A 20,707-nucleotide genomic window follows, 5' to 3' on the forward strand; every position below is an offset into this window, starting at 1 on the left:
AAGGCCAAGCCACATCGATCGACTGCAATCCTATCTAATGGCTTTTTCGAATACCTCCGTACTCTGACTCCCTACGAAGGCAGATCAGCTAAGCTCCTCTGACTAGGTTGCTTGCCTGGTCCCATCACTGATGATTCGCTGCGGAATATGGGGCGCCTTTTGAGGCCTGGGGCTTTTGCCTGGAGAAGCCACGGGCTTTACCCTCCTGAAGATATGCCTTGCTCATTGTCTGATGTGAATCATCTTTGTAGAGGATCTCATCTTATTGTATATAAAAGATTGCTTCAAACCCTCACGGGGGATTCCTTTCCTTCATCATCAACATCATCTACCACACTTCTCTACAGACACAAGACTCTTAAAGCTCCTAGTACTTGCTTTCATACCATCTGAGATTTCATATCATCATATCAACCAACTCATCTATCTCAATCATGTCTGCTTTCCGGTCTACTGAGGACATCAGCAACAACATGAACACACTACACAACTGCCACGACGTGGCTCCATATCCTTGCACGTCTGCTGCAGGAGGATTGCACCACCCCATGGTTCATGAAGCCGGCCTACAGAGCCCATCGCTGCCATACACAGGCATTCCCGAGAGCTACTTCAACGGCCGCGCGGGCCAAGCGATCGACATGGGCAAAGTCTACAGCAACACATACATGTACATCTGTTGCCAGTGTGGAGACGGACCCAAAGTCTACAATGTTCAACCACAATGCATTATATGCCAGCACATTGCGTGCTCCAGCTGCCGTGAAGTCAAATGAAGACTTGTTGATGACACTACATTGAGGTAAGAACTGCTCCTTTTGCCGAATATAATGGGGGCCAATGCTCATACAATGTGCTTGCAGAATATCAGGAAGGCTGCGCCTACCTATTGTACAACGCATTTTGGATTTTGGTTTGAGTTGGTCACTTTGAGCGAAGTATTAATGAACATGGACACGGCATAAACATGAAACATGAAACGAACATGGGCATGGGAGTTTGGGGGGGTGGACGAGGAGGAGGAGATCTCTTTTCTCCACTTGATCTTGTTTCTGTTTTCTTTGCATATTTGGGTTGTATAGACTTGGGTTGTCTCTTGGGATAGACTGTTTCTATTGATGGATCTTCTGCTTATGATGCGACAGGAGAAGGGGCTGCAATGAGTTGAGCCGGTCTTAACACATTGCGCCTTGGGCAGTGGAGTTTGTTGTTGAATTTTGTTGTGCTATCTGCTTCTTTGTTCTACTGTTCTACTGTTCTACTGTTCTACTGTTCTACTGTTCTACTGTTCTACTGTTCTACTGTTCTACTGTTCTACTGTTCTACTGTTCTACTGTTCTACTGTTCTACTGTTCTACTGTTCTACTGTTCTACTGTTCTACTGTTCTACTGTTCTACTGTTCTACTGTTCTTCTGTTCTTCTGTTCTTCTGTTCATCTGTTCCTTCTTTCTACAGTTTTATTTTCTCCTTTTTTTCTTTCTTTCTTTTGTGTTTATTGTTAGATGTTTGATGTTTTCTGACTGAGTTGAGAGTTTAATCACATTGTTCTCTGCCAGAAATATGCCATGGTCTACACAGTATGCTTCTCAAGCGTTTCCCAGATGTACAGTAGTCCGAATTCAGTATACTCCGTAGCCGGGCGCCTTGTTGCCTGGGGCTGCCTAGAATGGAGACCGCGTGCCCTAAAAGTACGGAGGATCACTGGTTAATCTAGTCGATATTATTCTAATATGCTCAGTACTCTCCTATATCGCCTAGGATAATAATATTCCATCGCTCGAGTCACATCAATTCAAGATTGAACAACCCTGTCGTGCAGATCAGCCACTACAACACTGCATCTTTAGCATCATTTCTCGTTTCGAGCCGCAGTCGATCCTTGACAAGGATGACATGCATCCCATCGATCCACATTCCACCATTCTTCCACCGCCCTTTCTGTCGGGTTTTGTATTGCAGTCAACCCTGTGGCCGGCGGAAAAGGGCGGGCTTCGTCTAGATTCAGCCCTACTTGTCGAGTTGTCGTCTTGTCCTTCTGCAGTGGATCTAGATACTCCTACTTGGTCGAGTTCGGGAATACGAGGGTGGGCTGTGTTGCGCCCGGATTCGACTCTACCACTAAATACAGTGACTAGTTGCTATCCTACAAAATCAGAATGGAGTGTTCTAGTCTAACCGTCATTAGAATAATTAGGGGACAAGGCATACATCCGAGCCAAGAGGATGGGAATAACTCCGTCTATTCTGGCGAAAATCAGCCTTGTCTATCTTTGTCTCACGCACTATTATTTCCGCTCATGGGTAGATTCACTCTCTCTAGTCTCTCCACTTGTCCTGCCTGCAATAACCATCCACCATATCCACATCAGAATGCTCATACTGACAGATGTTTCAGTTGGAATCACCATGCTGAATCATCGTCATCATCATCACCATCATTATGGCTTAGGATGTTGCAGATCAACCAAACTCGTAATAATCGTCTTGGATATGCAACACCCTTCTAGAAACAAGTTCTATACCTCAAACTGCACACTGACAAGACACAGACATAGTTACCAACCCCGACCCATGAGCCTCAGCCGAGACGAGACACTCACCTCCGCGGGGTCGCGATAGGCGGTGTTTCGCCAGCTGCCCCGATATCTTTAAATACCATCATTCTATTCTGGATAGGTAATCGCGATAGAGTAGATGAGTTACAATGGCATAGATCGAGCAGGAGGATACCATGCAAGTCTCTGCATCTCTGCCGCTCAACGTGGTCGGCCCCTTTGCCAAGGTCGCTGTCTTCCTTTGATCGCACCGTTCAGCTGGGATGGGGGCCAGATCTATAATCGTCAGCTGAAAACCATGATGAAGACGTTGGAACCGTTAGCACTAAATGATCCTTTTTTCCCCCCCCTGAATTATGAATTGTATGATGTGAGATTCTCTTCGTTCCTAGGTTAGAGGTATATGTCTCCCCGAAGAATAAGATATAGTTCTAGGTTGACTATATATATTTACCCTGCTGATTATCGTCTCACGGCGCATAGCAAAAGTACGACGGTCAGTACCTACTTACACACACACACTCTCTCTCTCTCTCTCACTCTCTCACTGTCTACCTTGAGACCAAGCAGCGTCACCGTATCACCTAAATACCAGAACTATCCCATCCTCAAAACACCTAAGAATAGCAACCCCAGTATCATATCCATGCAGATACCCAGATATTATTTTTATCTCCCCGCATACGACCTCGCAAGAGGTAGCCCTGCAAATCAAATATACACCCCACAAACCCCAACAAAGGATAAGACAAGACAAATAACCAAGACTGCAAGGGTCTAAGTAAGAGTCAAGAAGAAAAAAAAAAAAAAAACCACGCGATGACCGATGACTCAGATCTGCATGCTGCAGAGCCCATGACTCAAGATGTCTTGTCTTGTCTTGTCTTGTCTTGTCTTGTCCTTTTTTCCTGAGCGATAGATCGATAGACTAGGTACCTAGTACTCTGTAGGTACTCAACACACAGCCCCTTGCGCCAGAGTGGGATCATCGCACCATGCTTCGAGAATCTGTCTACTGGGTTCGATCTTACTGTACATAGGTATATATGTATATCTTGAATAGAGGATGGAGGATAGACCGTGATATCATTTGGATGATATTGCTCTCGCTCTTGTTGTCGCTGGTGTTATTGGAGGGACTCATGACTTACGCCTACCGCCCCAGATTTACAATCTCCACACAAACGCACGTCCTGCACTCCTGCGCCTCTCTGGCTGCTCCTGTCTGTCCATGCGCCTTCAGACGTCCGATCCCAGGTCCGACATTCGGGATATTCCATGGTCTACCGGGCGCAAGGCGGCAAGCGGGAACGGCAAGGATGGGTGTACCGAGGGAGTTTGTACTATTGACTCCATGTTCCAAAAAAAAGTTATCAAGAATGCAAACGAGTTTGACAATTCACTATCGCTATGTACCTTCTACCGCCCTGAACGCCCATGACAGCTGTCTGTACTCTTTGCTTGTCTGGCCTGTCCTGCGCTGTACCAAGACAGGCACTCAATGATCAGTCCACGCACCGCTGCAGAGGTCGATGCTGTCCTGCTAGAAGTCCAGGACCTCGTATGTTTCGGGAATGCCGGACGGGCCGCCAAAACGTAGGTCAACTCGCCTACGGACCACCGTCAAAAGGGGAAATCAAGGATAAAATCCTACCAACTCCAGGCTCCGGTTTTCTTCTCTCTCATGGACCAAATAATCACAGATTGACAAAGTAATGTTGATCATGCCCTGGTTGAAGGGCTCAGCGAGATTATGCGTCATCTTATCTTCGTCAGAAGAAGGAAAATTAAGTGCAAGGCAAAGAACGAAGGAAAGCTCTGATGAAAGACAGAGGAAGCGAGTTTCGGGTATCAGAAAGTGGTAAAATGAAAGCTTTGTTAATGGCGGCAAACAAGAGGGTGATCCGCGGTCCCTCATTTCGCTGGTTGTTGACACACTTGTGTCGATAAATGTCACGGGCTCACCTTGGCAGAGGAAGAGCTTTCCTCCAGCAAATGATCAAGGATGTTGATCCTGATTACAAGGGCAGAACTCGGGAGGGATCTTGGAGGAAGCGTCTACGGTATGCGGCTATCTCCGTGGCCACAGTGTTGAAGTCCTTCACCTTGTCGCGCCGCATCTCATTGATGATCTGTTTCAGTCCAGCGATGTATTGATCTTTCTCTTCAGGCGTCTTGCCCTCTCGAAGCGATCCCATCTGCACGAGGATCTTGTCATCTGTTGGATTAATACCACTGTGTGTCAGCATTTGCCTAACACAAGCTGGCCAAAGTCATGAAGTAAAGTGATCTTCAACGGTGCATGGAGCATGGGGAGAAACGTAAGGAATATAGCGAAGCAGGATAAAGGGATGTGCCCAGAGGCAGTTGGGGGAAAAAAGGCAACAAGATAAGGGGTCAAGTGCGGCTGTCATGGCTAGGAATTTGACAAGGGGATGCTGTAATCGTTCGGTCTGAATCAGTCGACGCACCGCTAAGAGTCATGTCCCGGATATGCTGGAACTCGCATGATCGATCATTGCAGACACCACCTGTAGCCTCATAAGGACAGAGGTACTTCATAGAATCGATATTATGGCTGTATGTTAGAGATCGAAAGCCGCCTGGAACATTCTCAGTGAATCGGGGGTGGTAGCGGTAGGCTTTGAAGTATCTCAGCGGACTCTGGTAGGGTGTAAACCTGGGAGTAGTGTTCTCCGGTTGAGACTTATTCTATGAAGAGTGTCAGTTATCTATTTTCAAGTTGGAGTTCAAGTAATCCGCACATCCAAAGTGCCATTTTCGTGGGTGATAGCTGCGGGTTGGGCATCCAATTCCTGGACCGTTCCAATTAGCGGCAGATCAGTTTCTGAATCCTGAGAGATCTCCTTGGACTCCATAGGGCCGGGAGAGACAGGGCTGAAACGAGGTGTATAAGCAGAGTCGATGTCACTCTTGTCTGCTTCAGGTTCCGGAGGCTCATACGCCTCGGAGACCGAAGATTCGCGGGATGCGTGATTCTCAAGTGGCCCAACTTCTTCAATGACGCCATCCGGCGCCATCTCCCCCTGAGTTGGGGTAAGTGGTGTAGAAATAGGCTCTGGAAGCACAAGGTTGACTGTGCTTTCGTTGCTCAATGTCTTTTGATCAATGGGGGGTCCGCTGTCAGGGGCTGGGACCGCGATAGGCTCGAGCTCAGGCGTTTCACATTCCATGGATTCCTCCCCATCGGCAGCAGAGCCAGATTCGTCGTTGGCACTGATAGATTCATCCATTGATGATCCTTGAGAATCTGACGACGAAGCGGAGGACATGCCATTTTCTATTTCCATGGCGGCAGGTGATTCGCCCGCATCCATCGACACGTCTGAGGAAAGAGGAGCATCTCCCAGAGGCGCTTTCTGGACACCTAGAGATGCTGAAACAGATCGTGGCTCAATTTGGCTCTGCGCCTCGGCCACGGAGGCATCTGGCAATGACGGAGTATATTCATCCCCCGGACTTTGGCGACGTATGGAGGCTAGAATAAATTATAGGTCATGTGAGCTCAGAATCTTACAGCACGCGGTGTGCTCCTGTACGCAGGACTGAAATAAGTGATATAGATGTAACGTACCTTCATCCAAAGTTTGGACATTTTCCTGAGACTCCAGCTTATGCTGCGCTACCTGTAGCTCTTCCAATGTAAGCCCCTTCAACTCGTTATCAAGACTGCGCAGTTCTTCAAGAAGCTGCTGTCTTCCTTCTTTCCCTCTTGCAATATCATGAATTAACAATTCCACTTCTTTGTTGAAGTCCGCCAACCTGGCTTCATAGTTTCGTATTTCGGCATCCAAAACGGGAATGCCGGACTCTATCTCTTTCTTTCTTAACAATTTCGAGCGCATCTCTTCAAGGTCTTTGGTGTCCACAATGGCCGCAATGCGGGCAGTTGAACCGGGTGGAAGATGCGTCGGAATATCGAAATCCGAAGCAGGAACAGCTGAAATCGCTTCGGACGCAGCCTGCACGATAGCTACCTGAGGAGGAACTTTGGCAGCTACAGGCTCCGCAGGAGCGGTGTTGATATGTCGAGTTTCGTGGTCAGTTGGTGCGGAGTTCGCCCCAGGAGATGGTACCACCAAATCAGAAGGACGAGGCGACTCTGTTCTACTTGCGACTAACTTCGCCTTTTTTCGTTGTTCGAGTTCAGCAATTCGACGGTGCATCGCTTGTATTTCAAGATCCCTCTTCCGTAAGTCGACTTGATCATGATTCCGAATACTTTGAGGTGTCGCTGACATGGATATTGTTTGGTTTGATGTAACTGGCCGCTGCGGAATAAAATCGATTGAAGCAGGAAATGCTCGAACAGAACCTTCTGGACCAGTTGAATCAACTTCTCCCGGTGTATTTCCCGAAGGATCAATGTCCATGTCATCAATCTCATCATCCCCATAAAACTCATCATCACTGATGTCGATGATGAGTCTATCTTCTGAAGAGTTTTGAGGCCTTTTGGGCATCAGAGTAGGCTCGTCGAAGTCGGAAGCTCTAGGGCGCTTGCGCTGATTGACATGAGGCTGCGGGGTCGAGTCAACTACCAGGCCTCGGACGCGGGCGACAGGTGGTTCCGACTCTGTCATGAACAACCCTGGAATGCGGGATGAAGCAGAAGTATCAGGCTCTGGTGGTCGATCAGGCAATGGGTGCTGAATTTGCGGTGCGTTGGAAGCTTGAGAAACCGGAGTTGGGCTGGCCCCATTGCTTGACCGCGGCTCTTCAAGAGGGATAGGATCAGATTGTATCTTCTGCTGACTTCTCATCAAACCTTGCTTCCTGAGTTGTTCAATCCGCTGTCGGGCTAATTCAGTCTGAGCTTTGTTCTTCTCCCTGACTCGCACCTCTTTCTCCAGAGTGGGTGTTTCACGCTCGGAGCTGACTGCCGCAGCTTTTTCAACAGGCGTTGATGTCGGGCTTTCTGACGGTGACACCTCCTTCATAGATTCGCTCCGAGGAGTCGAAGATGTCACCGAGGCCTTAGCCGCTTTAGCTGCGAGCATTCGCGCGATAACCTCCTTTCTTTCAAGTGGTTTAGCAGCAGACGTGGATAAAGAAGTAACAACTGGGATGGAGATAGTTTCGGTGACTGCCACTGGCACAGCCGATTGTTGCCGGGTGTCATCTTGACTTTTCGGGGCTCCTTGGCCCTCAAGCTTATCGCTCGAGCTTGAATCATCTTCCGCAACGGGAATGATTCCCTCCAGGCCAACAGGCTTCGAGGAGGGCTTGCTCGCCGATACTACATCGTCTGGTTGCGGTGTAAGAACTCTAATTCCAACCTCCTCATACAGTTGTTTCAGCACTGTGGGGTTGATTCCTTCTCCCACTAGTTCACTGTACCGTATATTATGAGGCGCCAGGCTCAAAAGGGCACCTTGTGCTTGAATTCGAAGCTGCGCCGGCGATTTGCGGCTGTCCCGCGAAATTTTTTGGTTCTTGAAAGATGGCGAAGACGTTTTCTTTGGGGGAGAAGGGCCATGCGCCGTTTCGCGATGAGGCGGGGATGGCACAGCTGCGACAGAGATGGGAGGGTTATATGCTGTGCGAGATTAGCGCATTCCTATTCGACTATAAACCAAAGACACCATACGTGACCCGGATTCTCTGCTTGATACGCTCGTCTCAGTTGAGGAAGCCTCGCCCTCTTCCAGGTCAGATATGCTCGTATTGCGGTCCTGGACCGTAGGACCACTTATCAACTTCTTGTCCGCACTTGCCGGCTGAGCTTCCGAAGTAGTTGCGGTATTTCCTGGTTGAAGCGCTGAGATCCGTGATCCTCTGTCGGTTCGACCCGTAGGTTTCTGTTTGGCTGATACAGATCCCTCCATATCAGTCAGCTCGCCCTCTTCTCGATCTAGATCTTGCAGGCGTTCCTGGGTTGTGGCAGCCCCGAATTCAGCAGCATGCAGAGAAACCGAGTTGGTTTGCGAAGAAGGATCACCCGAGGTAGGACGACTAAGACCATGGAGATTTGCCGCGTGAATCGGCATTGGAGGATATCTTAATGGTGGCATTTGAATGGGCGGAAACGGAGGCGGAGGAAACTGTGTCGATGTGAATGGATTCATAAAGGGAAATGGCGGTGGCGGAGGGAAAGGCACGCCGGATCCAGGTATCCCTAACCCAGGAAGAGTTGGTGTCGGATTGAAGTTAGCCGTCTCATTAAACTTAAACGGTGAGTTAACGTTGTCCAGCCGTTGATTGGGAGAAGAGGTATCCTGATTAAATGGTAGATGAGGTGGAAGTGAAGGAGGCATGGAGGTTGATGGATATAGATGTGAAGATGGCCACTGCTGGGTGTAGTTTGGTGGACCGCCGCCCATTGATGGCGTTGGATGTTGAGACATGTTCAAAGAAAGAAAAGTCAACGGGTCTGGGAGGCTCTAATGTCTGATATAAGTAAGCCCACGGCCTGTACAGAATACACGCAGCCAGGAATCATACACCATGCGATTTATAACAAGTTTGTTCGCGTTGAGATGTTTTGAACTGTGAATTCATGAACCAAATGCCTTTCTGGCTTTTGACATTTAATACCTGTACATGGCATTTATATCGTGACTATTAGTAGAGATTATGACGAGACTAGCGAGGGCAATATCCGCGAGAAAAACGCGTGATGGCTAGTAGGATAGGGAAGGCAAAGAATGTGATACGCATCGAATGTCCACCAGCTTCAAAATCCACGACGAAATCGAGTTTCGTGCCGCCGGAAGCCCACGTGACAGCACCTTTCCAGGTCGGGACTAGCTCCAGATCAGCTCTCCGCAGCCTGAGGAACCACAAGATGTAAACAAACAGCGGGTCGAATCAAAATAATACTACCGCTCATAGAGTGTTGGTCCAAGCAGGTGGGCAAGCCATCATACAAGGGTCCTCTCTAGTCTTGCCTTGATCTTGTTGCGACTCACGAACTCCTCTTCTGCAACTCCTCTGCATCTCGAGGAAACGCTTCTTAATTTCCTTGTTTTATCTATATTACGTTGTGACCTTTTTCCTTATCATTCCGAAGATTAATATCCCTTTGTTTGTGACTCGTACTAATGCCCAGTGAGCTGCATGACCTCGGTTACATCACTTACATCACGAATTTCCTCAGTCATTGAATAATGCTTTATTGAATTAACGAAGAAATGCTTCCTTCTCAGTTAAATGCTTCACCGAAGCGTGCCAACCCGTTTGGTCGGGCAACTCCTTCTCCAACACCGTCATCTGGCCCGCAGACTCGGAGTCCACGGCCAAAATCTGCCATTATAACGTCGTCATCGAAGTTCGAAGAAGCCAAGAATCATTTTCGCAACTCAGCGTCTATATCGCAATCGTCACCCTCACCTCTAGTACGAACTACGACTCGACAGCGGTCGAGTTCATTGAGGAATGATGCCGCTTCGGGAACATTCGCACCCGAATTCATCAGGTCAGAAGAGCTGCGTCGGGGAGCGGACGAGATTCGGGGTCTGGAAGGGGACAATGACTTTTCGGGGAACAAATACGTCTGGCTACGTCATCCTGAGAAAGCATTCATTCGTGGCCTGGTCCTAGAAGAAAGTGAAAATGGAAGGTTACTGGTTCAGAGCGATGATGGAGAGGTACGGAGCTTTATGGGAATGCCATTTGGGCCGAAGTCGAGGGGCTGATTGTCATCACAGCAGCGGGAAGTGGAAGTAGACCAAGTCGACAAGGTCAATCCAGCAAAGTTCGACAAGGCCGATGATATGGCTGAACTTACGCATTTGAATGAAGCTTCGGTGGTACACAATCTGTACTCCCGCTACCAGTCGGACTTGATCTACGTAAGTGGCTCGAATGGTCCCCGTGTCGCGACCTTTCCATCTAATGTGCTCCTTCTAGACCTACTCCGGGCTGTTCCTTGTAACAATTAACCCCTACTGCCCGTTGCCAATATACACAAATGAGTATGTGAAAATGTACAAGGGCCGCAGCAGAAAAGAGACTCGGCCCCATATATTCGCCATCGCCGACGAAGCATTTCGGAATTTGGTTGAAGAAGGCCAGAACCAGAGTATCCTAGTAACGTATGTTCCCATTCGGCGGAAAACCAGTAACGTTGCTGTTTCTGACTCTATCATACAGCGGTGAATCTGGAGCAGGTAAAACAGAGAATACGAAGAAGGTCATCCAATACCTCGCGGCGGTGGCGACTACAGATACTCCCTATGCTCGCTCAGGATCAAAACAACTGTCTACTTTGTCCCAGCAGATATTGAGAGCGAATCCAATACTGGAAGCTTTTGGCAATGCCCAAACTGTCAGGAACAACAACTCCTCTCGATTCGGGAAATTTATTCGCATTGAATTCACCCGCTCCGGTCAGATCTCCGGTGCTTCTATCAACTGGTATCTTTTTGAGAAATCTCGCGTGGTGAAACCCAATGGCCATGAGAGAAATTACCATATATTCTATCAGTTGCTACAAGGAGCAGATCCCAAGATGCGGGAGAGCTTGCTTCTGGACGACCTACAGATCGAAGACTTTGCCTACACTAGAGATGGTAATGACAGCATCGCTGGGGTATCTGACGTGGATGAGTGGAATTCGTTGATCGAAGCATTCCATGTTATGAAATTCTCTGATGAAGACCAAATGTGCATTCTGCGAACCGTCGCAGCTGTCCTTCACTTGGGGAACATTACTGTTGTCAGAGAAAGCCTCCGTGCAGATCAAGCCGCTCTGGGTCCCGACTCTTTGAATAGTGTGGGAAGGGCCTGTCAACTGCTAGGTATAGCGCCGGAGTCCTTTGTTAAAGGGCTGCTCCATCCGAGAGTAAAGGCTGGTCGTGAATGGGTGGAGAAGGTGCAGACCCCCGAACAGGTTCGACTGGCGCTGGACGCTCTGGCGAAAGGAATTTACGAGCGCGGCTTTGGAAATCTGGTCAATCGTATCAACAGCCGTCTGGACCGCAGTACGATGGCTGGTGACGATAGCTTTTTCATCGGCGTTCTGGATATCGCTGGATTCGAAATCTTCGAGAACAACAGCTTTGAGCAACTTTGCATCAACTATACGAACGAAAAACTGCAGCAATTTTTCAACCACCACATGTTCGTCTTAGAGCAAGAGGAATATGCGCGAGAGCAAATCGAATGGCAATTCATTGACTTCGGCAAAGACTTACAACCGACCATTGATTTGATCGAACTGACGAATCCCATTGGTATATTTTCGTGTTTGGACGAAGATTGCGTCATGCCAAAAGCAACAGATCGCTCTTTTACCGACAAGCTTCACTCGCTGTGGGATCGAAGATCACCTAAATACCGTGCCTCTCGACTAAGCCAAGGGTTCATGCTGACTCACTACGCTGCCGAGGTTGAGTACGATACGCAAGGGTGGCTTGAAAAAAACAAGGATCCTCTGAACGACAATGTCACCCGCCTCCTTGGAGCATCAAAGGATGAGCATGTTGCCAATCTATTCTCTGACTGCGGTGGCCCTGATGACGAGTTTGACCTCCCCCGAAGTCGAGTCAAGAAAGGTCTTTTCCGCACCGTGGCACAGAGACACAAGGAGCAGTTGTCCAGCCTGATGAATCAATTGCACCAGACTCATCCCCATTTTGTTCGGTGCATCATACCAAATCACAAGAAGCGCCCCAAGATGTTAAATGCTCCTCTTGTTTTGGACCAGCTTCGATGCAATGGTGTGCTTGAAGGTATCAGGATTGCGCGCACAGGATTTCCAAACCGCCTTTCCTTTACTGAATTCAGGCAGAGATACGAGGTTCTCTGTCCAAATCTGCCAAAAGGATACATGGATGGACAGAGCGTTGCTCATAATATGCTGCAACAACTCGCCCTAGACCCGGCCTGGTACCGCGTCGGTCGAACAAAAGTGTTCTTCCGTGCTGGTGTCTTGGCTGAGCTTGAGGAGAAACGGGATCAGCTCATCCGCACTATCATGACTCGATTCCAATCTGCGGCCAGGGGATTTGTTCAGCGACGGATCTCGAACAAACGTCTCTATCGCGCAGAGGCAACAAGGATCATTCGGCATAATTTTCATGTCTACCTAGATATGAAACGAAATCCCTGGTGGCGGCTGTTCTCAAGAATGAAGCCTCTTCTGGGAGAAACGCGTACTGCAAATGAGGTCAAAAGGAGAGACGAGAAGATTAAGGAGCTTGAATCGAAGATGCAGCAAGACATTGTTGAACGTCAAAGGCTGGATGAAGAAAGACGTCGAACGGAGGTCGAGATACATAAAATTCAGCAGATCCTGGAAAGCGAACGAGCGTTGGCTCTTGACAAGGAAGAGATTTTCAAGAGACTACAGCTTCGCGAGATTGAACTGAGCGAGAAGCTGGCTGGAGCAATCGCGGATCAGGAAAGCCTGGACGATCAATTAGATGGGCTGATAGCGGCGAAAAAGAAGACTGATGAGCAGCTTAGCCATCGTATTACACAGCTGGAACAGGCAGGTGAGATTATTCAACGACTAGAATCCGAGAAGCAAGAACTGCAGGCCCGTCTCGAAGAATTGGACTCCAGGCTGCTGGGTGCTGAAAGCTCTTCCGCCGAGAAAGAAGCCCATGTCAAAGACCTAGAGCAAGACATGAAGATGCTTGAAAGCCACTTAAGCCTCAAAGATCGGAAACTCCAAGAGCTAGAGGCCAAATTGCTTAAAACAGACCAAGATCTTGACATCAAGCTGGCAAGAACATCGCAAGAGCTGGAACAATCGAAAAAGCAGATCAAAGACTTGATCGACGAGAACCGATCTATTCGGCAGCAAATTTCCGACCTTTCCTCAACATCTACAGGGTATGAAGAAATGCTCAGGCGAAAGGAAAGTGAAATCTCCGTTCTGCGCAATGATGCAAGAAGGTATGAAGATGAGAAGCGATCCATGCAGACTGAGAAGGCATCTCTGTCCCGCCGCCACGATGATATGCAGACGCGCCTGCGAGAGCTGCAGGCAGAATCAGATGCGATGAAATTGGAAAAACGTCAGCTTGAGCGCGAGGTTACAGATGTAAAGAAGCTCTTGGAAGAGAAGATATCAGAGGATGCAGAAGCCGGCCAGAGCAGGAAATTGCTTGAACAACAAATTCAGGACTTGAAGAACGAATTGTTCCAGGCACAAGCCGATCTGAGCCGCGAGCGACAATCGAGGGATGATGTCCAGATGCTCGCCGAGCACACCCTTGAAGAACTCAGGGACAAATACGCCTTCTTGAACGAGTCCAAGATCATCATAGAAAAAGAGATGTACATTCAGCAAGATACACTTCGCCGTGCCACTGAAGCCCGACTCGCTGCTGAGGAATCTCGGAAAGAGCTCCAGACGGAGCTTATAACTCTCCGCGATAGATTCACAAAGGTAGAGAGTGCTCGCTTAGATGCTGAAGCCGAAGTTGAACGAAACGCCAAGAAACAGGCGAATGAGCGCCTTGACAGTCTGCGAAAAGATCTCGAAGAGAAGTCACGTCTCCTGGAGGACATTGAGGCGGAGCGAGCTCGTCTCACAGCTAGAGTCCAAGAGCTTGACAACGCGATTGCTGAATCGGAGAACTTCCGCATTCGCCATGATCAGCACAAGGAGCGCTTGGAAAGGGAGCTGGTTACCCTAAAGGGTCGCCTTACTGCTTCGGAGAACGATAACCGAGCCCTCTTGACCAAGATTCAACAGAAGAACCTCGACATTGCCAGATCTAATTCAAAGGCCAGCGAAAGCCAACGTCTTCGCATCACAAACTTGCAGAAGGAGAAGGCCAAACTAGAAGAAGACAATAGAAAACTGACTCGACAACTCGGTGATCTGCAGCTCTCCATCACGTCTTTAGAAAAGCAGAAAGAAAAGTTGTCCTTGAGCCTCGAAGACCTGAATCATGAGGTTAATCGCGAACACAAGGCCAGTCGCAACGCCGAGAAAGCCGCGTCCACTGCCGGTATTCAACTGGCGGAGGCAAACCGAAACCTGGAGACCGAGAGACAGCTGCGAAACCAAGCTCAGGCGAATACACGAAAACTTCAAACTTCTCTTGACAACGCTAATCAAGAAGTCGAAACCTTGCATCGTCAGTTGATGGTGCTGCACAAGTTCGTCGAGCCTGTCGCAGATCAGCCTGCAGATTCATGGGAATCCATCCAACCAGACCTGGCTGAAAAGGTGAACCTAGCCCAGCTCCTGGATACCGTCCAGAATAAACTGCAAGTAACAGAAGAGAAGTACAACCGAGCGGAGAGCCAGCTGGCTGAGATGCGTCGCCGCCATGAGGACGAGATGAAAGAGCTGGATGCACGTTACTCTTCTTCCAAGCGTGCACTACTGGAAGAAATTGACCAAAACCAGGTAGCCGGAAATCGTACCCCGACGCATTTAAGAAAGAACTCGGAGAACGGCCTTGTCAAGAAGTTCGCTACACCGACTACACCGAACCGAAGACTGAATCTCAACGACGCTGCAATGGACTCCGGTCGGTCAGACCGGACGGTTGACACTGTTGGCTACCAGAAGCGTATGGATCTTGCGGCCGAAATTGAAGAACTCCAGAATAAACTTCAAATAAGTGAGATGCAAAACCGACATCTCCAGAATCAGCTCGAGCAGGCCAATCCTCATCGAGATATGTGGCAGGATGAGAGTCCATCTCTCAGACGGATGCAGCTTCTGGAACGTGAGAACGGCCGTCTGCATGACCAGCTTGATGACTCGGCCAAGAAGGTCTCGGCCCTTGAGAGAAGCATTCAATCAGGCGAGCTGTCGCTGCGTGATGTTCAGGCTAAATCTCATGAAGAGCTTTATGATTTGATCAACTCCCAAGAACAGTCTCGACGATCGTTGCTCAGAGTTCACAATGAAGCTATGGCTGACTTCACCGAAGCAAAGGCTCAATTTGAAAAACTCAAGCGAGCAAAGACCACTCTTGAGGTGGAACTGCGAGACGCATGCTCCGAAGCTCAAGAACTGCAGGTCGCCAGGGAGCAGGACGCCGTGAGCCGAAACCAACTACTCCAGGAGTTTTCTGATCTGCAGATTCGACTGGATGCGGAAACGTCCAAGTCTGCTGATCTTGCGTCAAGTCTAAGTCTCTATAAGAGTCGAGCGGATGAATACTTCAATAAGCTCGAACAAGCAGAGATTACTGTGCTCAAGTCTACCCGTGCGGAGCAGTTCGCCAAATCACAAGCTCAGGAGGCGGAGGAGACATGTGCACAGATAATGGCTGAACGCAAGCAGATTGATGCCCTTGTGGAAGACCTGCAACGACAGACGCAGATGCTCGAAGCGCGAATGGAGGATCAGGCAGCGGAGCTCCAAGGAGCTCTGCAGACAAAACAACGCCTCCAGAACGAGCTTGAAGACTATAGAAACCAGCGCGCAATCGACATCGAGGATAAGGAGACTTCAATGGAGCAGACGAGAATGAAGTATCAAAGAGAGTTCTCGACCCTCAACAACGAGCTTGAGATGGAAAGAGAGAAGGTGCTTAACGGTCGCAGCGAAAATGCTCGTCTTCGGGGGGAACTGGAGGACTTGCGCAGCAAGTGGGATAACGAAGTCCTGAACAGCTCGACATGGGCGAAGGAAAAATCTCGAATGGAGATTACATTGCAGGACGTCACAACATCGCGCGATGAGGCTGTGAGTGCTCACAACGAAGCTCAGGGCCGCGTTGTATCACTTCTCTCGCAGGTGCGAAGCCTGCGAGCATCGGTGGACGACGTTACGGCAGAGCGAGACAACTTGTTCAAGGAGAAGAAGATGCTGGAAGCCCGATTGGCTGAGGCTGCCGAAAGGTTGGAAGAGCTCGCCAAAGGCGATAATCCTTCTATGCGTAATGCTGCTAGCATGGACCGCGAGCTGCTGGAACTCAAGTCAAAACTTGCACAGCAAGAAGATCTTTCCTCTGCTGCCGTTGGTAAGATGAGACGAGCCGAGGCGCTCGTGACTGAAATGCAGAAGGAGGTCACCGCGGAAAGGGAGACAAATACTCAACTATTCAAGGACAAGGCAGCACTAGAAAAACAGCTTAAGGAGGCCCAGCTGCGATGCGTCGATCTCGAAACGAAGAGTTATTCGACAGGCAGCCAGGATGTTCGATTCCTGCATAAGCGAATCAAGGAGGTAGGCATCTCGCAGTGCAACTAGTGCCCAGAATAATGCTGACATATCGTTTTAAATAGTTGGAAACCCATCTGGAGGAGCAGGAGAATAAGCACAGTTCGGAGCAACGCTCGCTGCGCAATATCGACCGTACGGTCAAGGACTTCCAGGCACAACTGGAACGACGTGATAAGATGAATGCTCAGCTCGAGGACGACGTCAATAAAGGTCGTGAGAAGATCGAGCGTCTCCTCGGAAACATCGAGGAGCTCCAACAAAGTGACTCTGAGGCACAGCTTCAAATCCGTCGAGTCGAAAGAGAGCTACGAGAGGAGCGCGAGAAGGCTTTGAGGCTGGAGCGCGAATTGGACGGGTGGAAGAATCTGCGTGTTGAGAGAGGAAGCACCATTGGAAGACCCCAGGTAACTTTCAGCGATGCTGGAAGCAGAAGAGGCAGCAGCGTATTCCGGGCCAGTGAAATGCCGCAGAGGATGCCCAGTAACACCAAGGGCTTTTTGTAAGGAGTATTTTAGGCTGGCAGGTTGATCCTGCTGCGCAGCCTGTCTCGGTGTGTTCGGCTGCTGGGCCAGTGTATTTGTCGTTTCGAGAGAGCCTCTCACGACAACGGTCACAGATCGGTCAAAGATGTTTACATGATTTGGCAATGAGTTTGATGCCCCTTTTTCAAGTGTATATGCTCCATGTGTGGAGTAATGTGTTACATGATTTGCCTTTTGCCTTGACTGATTGAACATGTTCATACCTCTTGGTTATTGCGGATTAGGGTGGGGTGGCTTCCTGCTTTAAGTATTTGTGTAGAAAGTTGATTTTAATTCTGCTATTAAGATCTCGAAATCTCCTCCTAAAACTGTAAATAGACTGTTTCGATGTCAACTACGATATCCACGCTTCTTGAGGGTAGAAATGGATTCTGGCACTGGAAGAAGAGAGCGTGGCAAGGCTAGCCGCGCGCCTAGCCTGACGCTCGCTTAGATGGAGCAACTTCCTTCTCCACTCTCCGCTCAAGCTTGTCACGACCTGATCAGAGTACTTTGTTGCTCTCGGTTACCTCCCATTTCTTTTGACAGTTCCATTGCACTTGATTCATCGCCCAGTCATTCAAGATGGTGAGTTCAAGCAAGCTCTTTCCGACACTCGATCGGTGACAGTGCATACTGTCAAAAATCGAGCACCATCAGTAGACTAACCACTCAACCCTCCATTACAGGCGCGAAACAGTGAGAAAGCGCAGTCGATGCTCTTCCGCTTCCGGGCGCAACAGGCCGCGGACCTCGGAATCATCGACATCGGGCGCACGCGTCGTCCCAAGGCTATCACCTCCGTGGATTCGATCCCCAGCTGCGAGAAATGGCGGGGCCAGGTCCTCAAGGAGATCTCACGGAAGGTTACACGCATCCAGGAACTCAGCCTGAGCGACTACCAAATCCGCGACCTCAACGATGAGATCAACAAGCTGATGCGCGAGAAATGGGCGTGGGAAATGCAGATCAAGAACCTGGGCGGCCCGAACTACATGCGTGGTTCTGGGCGGGTGTATGACGACGAAGGGCGGGAGATTCCCGGTGGTGGGAAGGGCTATCGGTATTTTGGGCGCGCCAGGGAGTTGCCCGGTGTCAAGGAGATGTTTGAGGCGGCAGCGCGACGTGGCCGACGGCCGCCTGAGGAAGAGGAGGAGGAAGGACGCGGGCGAGGTGGGGATATTGCGACGAGGAAGGTGGATGCGAACTACTTTGGCTACGGATTGGATGAAGAAGATGGAACCTTGCTTGCATATGAGAGACAGAAAGAGAAGGAGGCAGTTGAGCACTTGCGTGGGAAGAAGGATGAGGGCGGGGTCGATGGGTGGGAACCTCTGCCAGGCGATGCTGGCGATGGGGTTGAATGGAGGCTACCGACGCTGGAAGAAGTGCAGGAGGAGCTGGTGGACAGAAGGCGGCGACGACTGCTGGACAAAATCTCCTAAAAGCATGCGGTTTTGGGTTGCTACACTGGGTGTCTTCTGATTTCTTTCTTTTCCTATTCCTCTTCATCAAAGGCGTCATGGAGCTTCCTTTTGTCATCTCACATCGATTTTTGTTATATCTTGTACTTTTATCCCTTGCGGGTTTCATAGCATCATGCATTCGAGGGCGCGCAAAAGAAAAAGCTCGCTAGTGATACCATCGGTATGTGTTCTAATGTACAAGGATGTCTATTATATCTCTACTTATGAACCGGAAGCCGAATGTTTTCTCGCCATGCGGTCCGCCTTGATCGCTTGGGAGATACTGATGCTCACTTCGGGTCTTTTCCCTTCGTGTCTATCACGTTCTTCCGCTTGTAAATCATCAAGGATAAAGCGTCCCAGATCACCGGATCGCCACTTCTGAATGAAATGCAACGCTGCAAGATCAGTGTTGGGAATGCCACCTTTGGCAAGGAGACCGGTGTGGCGTGCGAAGTCATTCAGAAGAGGCGATATCTCATTCGTTGGCTGCGACCACCGTTGGTACTGCTCTGGGTTATGTAAGTTGATATGATATAGCAGATAGTCCGCCAAGGTGACGGGAGAGATGACTGAATCCTTGACGCAACCACAGAGCGCCAATTTTAACATTTTTTCTGCATCTGGCACATATGGCATGAACACTCCTGGGGTGTCAAGAACATAGACATGCGCGCCATCCTCACGCTCGATGATCTTGACGGGTGTTCCAATCTTCCGTGTGATTCCTGGTTGGCCACCTGTTTGCACGGCCTTGCCCTTCCTTACGCCTTGATTGCGGAGGTTGTTAATCAAGGTCGACTTGCCAACATTTGGCATTCCGACGACCATCACACGGCATCCAATGAGCTTATCGGGTCCTTCGGCATCATTTCGTAGATGTGTCAAGATAGAACTGACATCTTGACGAGAGGACGAACTAACGAAAAATACGGCACTCTTCGAATCGAACTTTCGCACTGTCGTCTCGGCCTATAAATAAACAGACATATTAGCTTAGATCATTGTAGAAGAAAAAAGTCCTGAGCTCACCAGCTGTTGTGTAGTTGACCGAGGCTCCGCGCTCAAGTCCCTCTTGGTGTAAACGATTAATCGTCTTGTTTTCCCTAGTGCCTCTTCAAACATGGGGTTGACCGATGTCACTGGGACTCTAGAGTCCCGACATTCAATAACATAGTCAATCGAAGACAACATATTCTGCATCTTCTTCAACCCGGCTCGGTGGTGACCAAGGTAGTATGATCGTGGAATCGAGGCATAGCTGGGAAACGCCAGTCGCGGAACGAATTTAGCTGCCATCTCGAATCGGTCATTCAACTGTGAAAGTGCAAAGGTAAATGTGGTAGATCATATAGCGGTATATCTTCACACATTATCGAGATGAGGTGAAAGTTGATATAGGAACGGGGAGGACATTATCATTCCCAAGGACATCCATGTTGAGTTTACCCATTTCGGCTTCCACTTTTTCATAGAAAGCTCAAGGCGGTGGTGAGAGCGGTGTATTCTTATCTTAAGATAAGATTGCTATTATTCACCCAACATTCTGATCAAAGATATCAAAGATCTAATCACGCTCTATTTGAAGCCGACGCCGAAGGTTTTTTTAGATCCTTGGGCCGAATGCTGCAAGAAGGATCATCACGGAGCAAGGTTTCCAGGACCTGTCGAACATGGATACCTGCTTGCAACGTTGGAACGATCTAGGGCATTTTGTCGGCGAGTTGAGCGCGGCGATATTGCGGATGAGCTGAAAGGTCACTGGCTTCGTGATTATGTTCGCCATTGATAAGGCGAAGCTTGTATGAACTGCTTGGTAAACACGAGACGACCACTGAAAAAGGGCAGTTCTGGCGAAATCCCGATGTATCGCGCATGCCACGATAATTCGTATTGACTTGCCGTCGGCCCCGGTCACATTCCAGATAAACATGCAAGACTCCGTGTCGTTTGTTGGTACATCGTATGACGGCTGCGTATCCGTTCGACCTGGCGAAGTGCTGTATATATCCACGAGCCTCGTCAGGGGTATCGAAAATACGGTTCGTGGCCGGTGG

At 49.2% G+C, this 20,707-nt stretch overlaps 5 protein-coding genes across 5 annotated transcripts, besides 6 other annotated features; 3 read left to right on the forward strand and 2 right to left on the reverse strand.

Annotated features, from left to right (window-relative positions):
- Nucleotides 1–434: 434 nt before the first annotated feature.
- Nucleotides 435–776, forward strand: ACLA_011800 (uncharacterized protein; the record flags this gene model as incomplete). The annotated part of the gene is made up of 1 exon (XM_001274178.1): nucleotides 435–776. One exon carries the CDS (start codon nucleotides 435–437, stop codon nucleotides 774–776), a length of 342 nt encoding a protein of 113 aa, XP_001274179.1.
- A 462-nt stretch (nucleotides 777–1,238) lies between these two features.
- Nucleotides 1,239–1,434: a microsatellite.
- Nucleotides 1,294–1,435: a microsatellite.
- Nucleotides 1,436–2,414: 979 nt separating this feature from the next.
- Nucleotides 2,415–2,443: a microsatellite.
- Nucleotides 2,444–3,077: 634 nt separating this feature from the next.
- Nucleotides 3,078–3,102: a microsatellite.
- A 320-nt stretch (nucleotides 3,103–3,422) lies between these two features.
- Nucleotides 3,423–3,455: a microsatellite.
- Nucleotides 3,423–3,456: a microsatellite.
- Nucleotides 3,457–4,574: 1,118 nt separating this feature from the next.
- On the reverse strand, nucleotides 4,575–8,567 carry ACLA_011810 (uncharacterized protein; the record flags this gene model as incomplete). Its single annotated transcript, XM_001274179.1, has 5 exons — nucleotides 4,575–4,774; nucleotides 5,028–5,268; nucleotides 5,322–6,055; nucleotides 6,152–8,116; nucleotides 8,168–8,567. 5 exons carry the CDS (start codon nucleotides 8,565–8,567, stop codon nucleotides 4,575–4,577), a joined length of 3,540 nt encoding a protein of 1,179 aa, XP_001274180.1.
- A 1,143-nt stretch (nucleotides 8,568–9,710) lies between these two features.
- ACLA_011820 (type II myosin) lies at nucleotides 9,711–17,166 on the forward strand (the record flags this gene model as incomplete). Its single annotated transcript, XM_001274180.1, has 5 exons — nucleotides 9,711–10,166; nucleotides 10,227–10,370; nucleotides 10,429–10,613; nucleotides 10,672–16,666; nucleotides 16,726–17,166. The coding sequence occupies 5 exons, from the start codon at nucleotides 9,711–9,713 to the stop codon at nucleotides 17,164–17,166; spliced, it is 7,221 nt and encodes a 2,406-aa protein (XP_001274181.1).
- A 734-nt stretch (nucleotides 17,167–17,900) lies between these two features.
- ACLA_011830 (pre-mRNA-splicing factor ISY1) lies at nucleotides 17,901–18,629 on the forward strand (the record flags this gene model as incomplete). Its single annotated transcript, XM_001274181.1, has 1 exon — nucleotides 17,901–18,629. One exon carries the CDS (start codon nucleotides 17,901–17,903, stop codon nucleotides 18,627–18,629), a length of 729 nt encoding a protein of 242 aa, XP_001274182.1.
- Nucleotides 18,630–18,872: 243 nt separating this feature from the next.
- On the reverse strand, nucleotides 18,873–20,066 carry ACLA_011840 (putative GTPase MTG1; the record flags this gene model as incomplete). Its single annotated transcript, XM_001274182.1, has 3 exons — nucleotides 18,873–19,622; nucleotides 19,683–19,967; nucleotides 20,022–20,066. The coding sequence occupies 3 exons, from the start codon at nucleotides 20,064–20,066 to the stop codon at nucleotides 18,873–18,875; spliced, it is 1,080 nt and encodes a 359-aa protein (XP_001274183.1).
- Nucleotides 20,067–20,707: the final 641 nt, after the last annotated feature.

This window comes from Aspergillus clavatus, genomic scaffold, assembly GCF_000002715.2.
Source record: "Aspergillus clavatus NRRL 1 1099423829795 genomic scaffold, whole genome shotgun sequence".
In the NCBI taxonomy this organism is placed as follows: Eukaryota; Fungi; Ascomycota; class Eurotiomycetes; order Eurotiales; family Aspergillaceae; genus Aspergillus; species Aspergillus clavatus.